An 8,960-nucleotide genomic window follows, 5' to 3' on the forward strand; every position below is an offset into this window, starting at 1 on the left:
TCAATCCCCTTACTTACGTGGAAACTATAAAAGGGTAGGATTTGGGTTTATGAAGAGATTTCTTTGGAGAGCTTTGTTCCCTCTCTCTGAATGACCACTTCCCATGCCCAGGTGTCAGAGATTACTGCATTTCTTACTCTTCACCAGGGAGGGGCTTCCATATGATGAAGAAATGTCTTGCATGTGGTTGAGAGAAAAAAAGGACTGGTACCCCAACTCCAGACCAAAAAGCTAAAACTTCTGGGGGCAGCAGAATAGCAGAGGTGTGTTGGAGGTGTGGAAGGTGAACCGTGTGTGACCAGACTTTGGTAAAGAGAGGTTTGTGAGAACCATCAGGAATCCTGCTGAAGAGGCTCTTCAGAAGAAAAATGGGCATGCATGGAGTGGGTGGCTGTGTCCTAGGGCAGGAGCTGAGGCCAGCTTGGGGGTTGAAAATTATTATGGGAAACAAAAGGTGGAGGGAGAGGGCCCAGCAATGGGTCCCAGAGGTGAATCCATCATTCCCGGTAAGAACTGTCCTATCCCCTTGCCTTTCATCTCAAACTGTCTTTCATCCCAGTAGAGTTCAACAAAGCAGCCAGAGTGAGGAACTGGGTGAGCCTAGAAGAGAGGCACAAGTTGAGTACAGTCCTGACCCCAAACTCAGTCCCTGTGTGGGAATAGTGGAGAACGAATGAATGGGTGGCTGAACACAGACTGAAATGCTGATTGCAATGGAATTGAGACCCCATGTTTTTGACTTAGACAGACTAAGGGTCTGATGTCACTCAAGAGCTGTGAGGTTCATGGCGTCTGTCTATATGTCCATCCAGGGCCAGGGGAAAATTGCTGTATGCCCTCTTCCCTGTCCCTTAGATTTTAAAGTGGGTACTAGGATGCAAAAATAAATTTGCATTTGACTACATCTTCCAAGTTGTGCAATTATATTGTTACCCACTGTAGGATGTAAGCAGACTTCCCAGGCTCGTGTGACCAGCTGGCCCTTGGGTTTCATGTGGAAAATGGGAGCTGCTCTGATTAATAAACATGGGGAGGGATGGAATACTAGAAGTGTGGGAAGAGCCAGAGGGACAAGTCTGGGGGAACAGGACAAACTACATAATTTGAGGGGCCTGATGCAAAATAACAATACTGGCCCCTTATTCAAATTTACTACGAATTTCAAGAAGGCGACAGCAGAGTATGTAACCAATCGAGGGCCCTGTGTGACTGCATGGGTTGCACATCCATGAGGCTACTCTGGGGTGAGGAAGGAGGGAAACCTACTAGTTGTCCAGTTAAAGAGCTACTCAGGAGAACAGGCTTGTCCAATTGAGACTTTCTCAGTGAAACGCTCTGCAGTGTGATCCCCTCCTCAAGATCCCGCAAATCCTTAGCAAAATTGCGAACTCCCTTATGTGAATGGTTTCTTGTGGAAGCTGGCAAAGGGGCTGGTGAGCCGTGAAGGACTAAAACAGAACAAGCCAAGGAGGTAAGGGGACAGCTGAGGGCTGGTTATTTACCTGACATTTCCCATATATTTCAAGGGTTTAGGTAAAGAACCCATGTTATATGACAAGAAATTTCCCCATGTCATATAGTGTCAAGGGCTCACATGGCCTTTTGTTTATTTCTTTATTAGTGTTATCAGGATGTTGTGTGATACTTTCTCTGTTGCTCAGAATTGGCGACTAGGGACCAAACCTGGATATACAAAGGTGCCAAAATACCTAACATTATAAAGAAAACTGTTGATGGTGGGGGCCAGACACCCCTTCAGGGTTTACAAAGAGGTGGTAGAGCCACAGCAGTCCCTCCCAGCTGTATATGAGAGGCTGGCCTGGAGGAGGCCCTGCTATGGCAGCTCCTCACCCTGAAGCCAAGCAAGAGAAGTTTCTAGAAAACCCCTCATTGAGAGCAGGGGCATGAAGCGGGCACTGGCAGTTCACTTCTGACTGGCTGTCTGCTTAGGCAGTAGACTTACTGATCTGCCCTTGCCCCTCCTAAGCAGGGCAAAGAGGACTGGAGACAAATGGGCTCAGCATGGAGCAGCCGAGGGGCAGCATGCAGTCCAGCCCTTGGCATACAAGGATGACTGCATTTTCTATGGATCAAGTGGACACTGAGAAGGTGGTTGGCTCTAGCCTTTCTTTCTGGCAATAAGAAGCTATGGGGAGTACAAATAAGGTAATGGTAGTTGGAAGAGATCAAGTAGCATCCAGGTCTCTCAGGTCAGTGACCCGGGTAGGGCTTCCTGAAGAACTCGCTTGTAGAAGTGAGACTATAGTGATTATATAGAGAAGACAAAAAGGCTGCTCTTGATCCCTTACTCCATCTCTCCTTTGCCCATTCAGACACCCTGGAGAAAATAGGAGAGGAGATTGTTTTCCAGAGACCTACCATTTTGCCTCTTACCACCCTACCTTTGAGATGAGGAGAGGGGGAGGGAGAGAGGAAGAGCAGAGAGATGCCCCTTTCACCACTTCAGGTCCTTCCAGTCACTGGCCAAGCCGGCAATGGGGGAGGGGAAACTTTGCTTTGGATATGAGGTTGGCATCTTTAACGGGACTTCATTGAGTTTTTTTTTTTTTTTTAATTCCAGTTAGTTAGCATACAGTGTAATATTAGTTTCAGGTGTACAATATAGTGATTCAACACTTCCATACAACACGTGGTGCTCATCACAATAAGTGCACTCCTTACTCCCCATCACCTATTTAACCCATCCCCCCACCCACCTCCCTTCTGGTAACCATCAGTTTGTTCTCGGTAGTTAAGAGTCTGTTTCTTGTGGACTTGACTGAGTTTTTTAATATCAGGAAGTGACCAAGGAAGTTATAGAATCTGTCCAGGGTCTCTCATTAAGGGATCACTACCCAGCAGGGAAAGGAGATTCAACACAGCACAACTGGGGGCCGGATAGGAGGAAAAATAACACCATTTCTTATTTGTACCCTATGGACTTGAGACTGTTCAATAAACCAGCTATATTTGATTAGGGACTTCATGTTCTTATGACTAAAGTTGAATAACTGTGCATTTGTGTTATGGTGTACTGTGTTTATAAATTGTTAGTTTAGGAGTTACCAGATTATTTCTGCAAATCAAAAACTTGAACTATTAAATGGGGAGAAAAGAGACACACCAGAAGGCAAATTTCCAGATAGAGGAGACACTTAAAGAGGTATCTAATAATTGCCTTTTTTTTTTTAAATCTCCTTTTAGAAAAATTACAACCTATCACAGAATCACTAACAATTGATGCAATAGAAAAAATGGGTGTATAAAACATGTTTGTAAGTGATTTGTTATTCTTGTTCATTTGTCAACCATGTTACTCTCTTAAATTATTTAAATTTCATAATAATATTTGTCAGGCTACTCTCCTATTTAATTTTTTACTTCAGTGTGGCTGTATCTATGATTTTTACATAAGATGGTGAGATGGCTTCAGCCTACCCCCGCGCCCTTCTCTCCCTTTCTCCCCATCACCAGAGGCTTCTTAAGTATTTGCCATGTTCTTTTTATTTAGACAAAAATTATTTCATCTTTACATTACAATATTCTTTAAATTGCTTTTTAAATAACTTTTAAGATACTAGCTCTAGTGACAAAGAAAAATTGTTGTCAGTGATAACCCATCAAAAGAATACAGTGACTCTTCATCCATTGGTGTCTTCACTACAGAGTTGTTTGCAGATTACAGACCACAGCTTAAATCATCTTTAGGGACAAGCTCCAGACTTCTTATTTTTCTTGTTTCAGTTCTGCATCATCTATTTTCTTGAATCCCAGTCTCCTAAAATGTAAGCAGTACAAAATGTTCTCATCCATCATAACAATGGCATGAGTACATATAAAAATACTAGCCGTGATCCTAATTGCTTAATTATACTTGAGTTGAATTGTGTTGCACTTGAAATGAGTGAGATGTTGATGAGAACCTGAATTTGTAATGGGTGCGTACTCAGACTTACCAACTTACCCTTGACTCATCCCTCTCCCTCATGACTGTCCCACTGCCAACATCTGGTGAGCTGCCAAATTCTACCTCCGCGTAATATCCCAGGACCTCAGCAGAAATGTCAGTGGTTCTCCTTTCCTTGATGAATAAGGTCCAAAGTCCTTTAGTCAGCCCTGAGTGCACTCTCTGCTCTTACCCCAGCCTCCTTGCCTTCTTTCCTTTCCTCTTCCTACCCCTGCTGCTCTTGCCAAACTGAACTCCAGCTGTGCTTGGCTCATCTTGATCATACTCCTCTCTTTGCCTGAAAGTATCTTCTCTCCTCCCGCCAGTCTCCGAATATTCAAAACAGAGCCACCTTTCAAAGTCTAACTCATGAAACGTTCCCAGATTTCCACATGTAGAAATACTCTCCTTTTTTTTCCCCCTCTTTTTTTCTGGGCACTGGGGATATGCAGTGGACAAAAAGCATGGGATTTATTGACCTGAAATTCTAGTAAAGGGGAATGGACTCTAAACATATGTCAGATGGGGATAAGAGCCATGGTAAAAAATAAACCAGGAATGTTCTGAAAACGTCTCCCTTATAAGGTGTCACAGCTTGCTGCCTTCCTTTCTACAGGCCTTAATTAAGGTGTCATGTTTTACTTTACAGAAATTTGTTGTTTTTATATATACTCTATTAGAAAATAATAGGTAAGTTGCCTATTAATTTTATGAACCTCTTGCTTTCTAATTTGTACATAGTAGATAACTTAATTCTTATTAATGCAAACAATGATTGTAATAGAACTCATTTATAAAATGAGACCCAGAAAAAAGAAAAAAATTTTGATTTAAAGTTGAGGAAGAAAACCTTCTGAATTTGAGACTTGGCATATTGTGATGCCTTCCTTTGTACTTGCAGATAGCTCCCTCATGCAGGACCTTTCACATTAAAGAGGTCAAATGCTGGGCAATATGTCATAGGCCTAAATTCCCAATCCTGTTATCGAATCTTCTTCCTACTCAGCGTGTGGCTATAGAGTAGTGGGATTGATGCCCATGTGGGGCTTAGGGGAAGCCACCTCATTACTTTCTACCTCTGGTCATGTTTGTATCTGGCCTTCTGTAGTTCTCAGTTTAGGTATTTATTTCCCCATCTCTTTACTTTTTTCCTTCTAAGAAACTTAACTTTCTTAGAAACTTCTTTTGAAAAGAGGTAATCCTTTTTAACGTTTCTGGACCAGCTATATATAACAGCCCATGCATTTTAACTGGTTTTCAGGTATTTACCATGGGTGTTTTTGATCAGGATTCTGGATTTCTTGAGGCGGGCAGTTCACGGAGTAAAGTAACTCACTGGCAGATGGTGAATGCATGGATTGTTGGAGCAAATCACTCAATGTCTTGGCGACACTTTTGGCTGCTGTTCTGCCAAACCTTTGGGGCAGATTAGGAACATGTCTTGAGATGCTTTCCTTTATATTTCTTCCAAATCTCAGAGGCAGGTTGGCCATTACCCCAGTGCTTCTTTCTTCTTCCATGGTCCTCCCAAATCTCAATGGCAAGTTGGCTGCTGAGTGTGGCATTTTGTTGACTGTGGGTGCACTCATCTTAATGACAGTTTTTGGACGCCAATCTTTTAGTTCTTCAAAATTGAGACTTCTTTCCTTCTCCCCCTTAAGGTCTCCTTCAGGCTATGATTAGAAATGAATATTAAAATAAGTTATTGTTATAAGCAATAGGTTTAAACCCCAAATTAACTTAAATCCAGACTTTAGTTTGCGGAACTGGTAAAGCTATAAACAAAGTTTGTGTTTCCATTTGCAGAATTTTTAAATAAATAGTTCGTATTCGGTTTCTTAAAGCAATCCAGTTTCTCTGTCCCTGGACAGATTTTTTATTTTAGAGAAACCTCCCACTGCCTCTTCATGTCTCTTGTGTCTCCTCTTTTTAAACACCAGAGTGGCGGATACATGGAAACAGATGCTAGCTAGGCTTTGGGGTAGAGTTAGAGGAGGCTCCCTTGTATTTCTTTCTTACCTGCTCATATTTAGAGCTCCACTCTAAGAAACTGATTGTATTTTTATTAGTATACAAGTTACATTTTTAGTAAAGCACTGGTTGGTTTGTGGACTACTGTACCACTAATATACCAACTTTAAAATAACCATTTAAAATACAGCAAATAGGGGCGCCTGGGTGGCTCAGTTGGTTAAGCAACTGCATTCGGCTCAGGTCATGATCCTGGAGTCTCGGGATCGAGTCCCGCATCGGGCTCCCTGCTCAGCGGGGAGTCTGCTTCTCCCTCTGACCCTCCACCCTCTCATGCTCTCTCTCTATCATTCTCTCTCTCTCAATAAATAAATAAAAATCTAAAAAAAAATAAAAATAAAATAAAATAAATAGCTACAAGATGTTTAAAAAAAATAATAATAAAATAAAATACAGCAAATAGGGCGCCTGGGTGGCTCAGTTGGTTAAGCAACTGCCTTCGGCTCAGGTCATGATCCTGGAGTCCTGGGATCGAGTCCCGCATCGGGCTCCCTGCTCAGCGGGGAGTCTGCTTCTCCCTCTGACCCTCCCCCCTCTCATGCTCTCTCTATCTCATTCTCTCTCTCAAATAAATAAATAAAATCTTAAAAAAATAAAATAAAATACAGCAAATATTTAATTAGATTTAGCTTACCATGAAAATTTGTCCCTATGAAGATTTATAAATGGTTGTTTTTCTGATTGTAAAAGTAATACATACTCATTTCAGCAAATTTGGAAAATATATAAACATAAAGAAGAAAATAAAAATAACTTGCAATTCTACCATCTAAAGATAAATACTTTACTTAGATATAGATTTACTATAAACTTACCAGCTCATCATTACTAAGTAGAACATATAATCCTTGTATTTTTTTTTGTTTGTTTGTTTGTCTGTAGTTTGAAGACAACTCAAATGTTCAGCTGAAATGTATCAGATCTTATTTCTGCAACTATTTATTACAACTGTGTACTTCTGAGTCAATTGAAAATTATTAATGCACCTTATACTTGCACCAAATCCTGTACGTAACTTGTCATTAGAGAGGCCAGACTGTTTGCTGTTGTGTTAAAAAATACAAGTTACATCAACGCACTGTCATGGAAGGCTGCAGTTGGACAAACAACAAAGCACAAACGAACTTATTCCTTACTCTTTATAAAATACAAAAGCATTAGAATTAGGACAAATATATAGTTAATGCTAGTCATGTTAAAGTTAAAAAACTTACCTCAGAATATTTGTCATAATTTTCTTTGCTGTGAAGATTGGACATCATTAATTCATCTGTACAAAAGATGTTTGATGTTAACAAGCTTGAAGTGGCTAAAATCACTAAAATAAAGCATTTTGATGAAATAACTTTCATTTTGTTCAGAATCTAGAATTAAGTTTCTATGTGCAGCCTGATGTCTACAAGGAAGGGAATCGTGGTCTTTTTATACTGTCTAAAAACAAAGGAAAGTTTGATTTATCAGTGAAACCAATCCCACATGTTTTACGTACTAATATTAATTAGAGTGTTTAACTAAACTATGTATTTAAGGAATGTGGGTAATTCATTCTGGAAAGACAGCAACGTTCCTGTTTGCAAATTCATTAACTTTGAAAGTAATTTTCCTCACTATGAAGGAGCTTCTAATTAGATAAGTTTGGGGCCATGGTAATTAAGATTCCCAACAAACAGAATGCTTCATTTCTTTGAGCTCGAATGAAAAATATTTCGGTGTTTGCGTCAATTCTTGAGAAGGAAGAAAAATAGTATTCAATACATGCTAGCTATGTTAAAAAAATTTTTTTTTTTTTTTTTTACCCACACAAAAGAGTTAGGCATAGTATTTTCAAAATGTCAAACAAAATTCAGAATGTAAAAAGAGTTCTAAGTCGCATAATACCCAAATAAAATGACATTAATTAACTTTTTGTAATGCTGTTTGGTTATTAAAAAGAGTCAGGAGTAAATGTCAGCTACGACGTGAAAGGTGGGCATAAGACCGTGAGTTAGGTGTTTTGACAAACGGGCTGTCTCAGGAGAAGCTGGAGGCAGTTCTAGGCCTTTTGTATCTTCCCCGTGGGCCTTATTTGGCAAAACTGTATAAATCACTGGGATTGTATTTCTGTGATGATGCCATATCCTACCTTCCTCCTCAGAGCCCGTAAGAACCCTAGCAGAGGTTTGGTAAGTCACACACATGCTAATTTTGTTGCTCCCCTGGCCCATATTATTTAGGTAATCTCACATTGCCAGAGGCACACTGACATCATGGCATAAGAAAAGAATTTATAGAAATACATGCTTATTTCTTGAAATGCCAAAGCGAGTCTCTTTTGGAGCAGATGACTGGTATTCTTAAAGACCTGCCTTATCATGAGACTGCCTAGGTTCTAGAGAAATCCTTACTTGTTCTCATTTGCCCATTCAACGCTCTCAGGAGAGAAAGACCTTACAGTGATTGATTTCTAGCTACTTCTAGACACAGACACTTAGAGGTGAATTCACAAAAAAGCAAGTCATGAAATCGCACCTAATGAGTCAAGGACTGAACCACCTCGAGCCACTCCCACAGCCTACCATAATTTGAGGTTTGTGATGGGTGGAAGTGAAGACCCTACTCTGTATTATAGATCTCCAGAATAAATTAGAAAAACAACAACGGGTAAACTCTTGGGTACCCCAAGGTCACACTTGCCCGCAGCCTCTCTTAAGGAAGTTGACATCATTGGCCTCATTTGTTTTGGTCTGTGCTAGCCAAGAATCCCCACAGTAGGAGGCAATTAATTCAATTCGTAGTCTAGGGTTAATTTTGTAACACTGTTATTGGATTATTTGGGTTTAATTTCCCTGAGGGTTTAATGCATTTCTCTTTCAAATTGTTCCTTTGCAAACTGCTGATGGAACTTCCTTTTTTTGTGGTCAGTAGATCCAAACTTTTGAGAAATGGGTGAAGCAAGGAGCGAGTTGTGTTGGCTGAGTTCACACCCTGGAAAGAGTGAGTGGAA

The 8,960-nt window shown here is 40.4% G+C and overlaps 1 protein-coding gene across 1 annotated transcript; it reads right to left on the reverse strand.

Moving 5' to 3' along the window:
• Positions 1–3,726: 3,726 nt before the first annotated feature.
• Positions 3,727–7,329, reverse strand: NPVF (neuropeptide VF precursor). Its single transcript, XM_036097192.2, has 3 exons — positions 7,192–7,329; positions 5,216–5,619; positions 3,727–3,778 (listed from the first exon to the last, which is right to left on the reverse strand). Exons 1-3 carry the CDS (start codon positions 7,327–7,329, stop codon positions 3,727–3,729), a joined length of 594 nt encoding a protein of 197 aa, XP_035953085.1.
• Between the last annotated feature and the right edge of the window lie 1,631 nt (positions 7,330–8,960).

Source organism: Halichoerus grypus, chromosome 12 (genome assembly GCF_964656455.1).
Source record: "Halichoerus grypus chromosome 12, mHalGry1.hap1.1, whole genome shotgun sequence".
In the NCBI taxonomy this organism is placed as follows: domain Eukaryota; kingdom Metazoa; phylum Chordata; class Mammalia; order Carnivora; family Phocidae; genus Halichoerus; species Halichoerus grypus.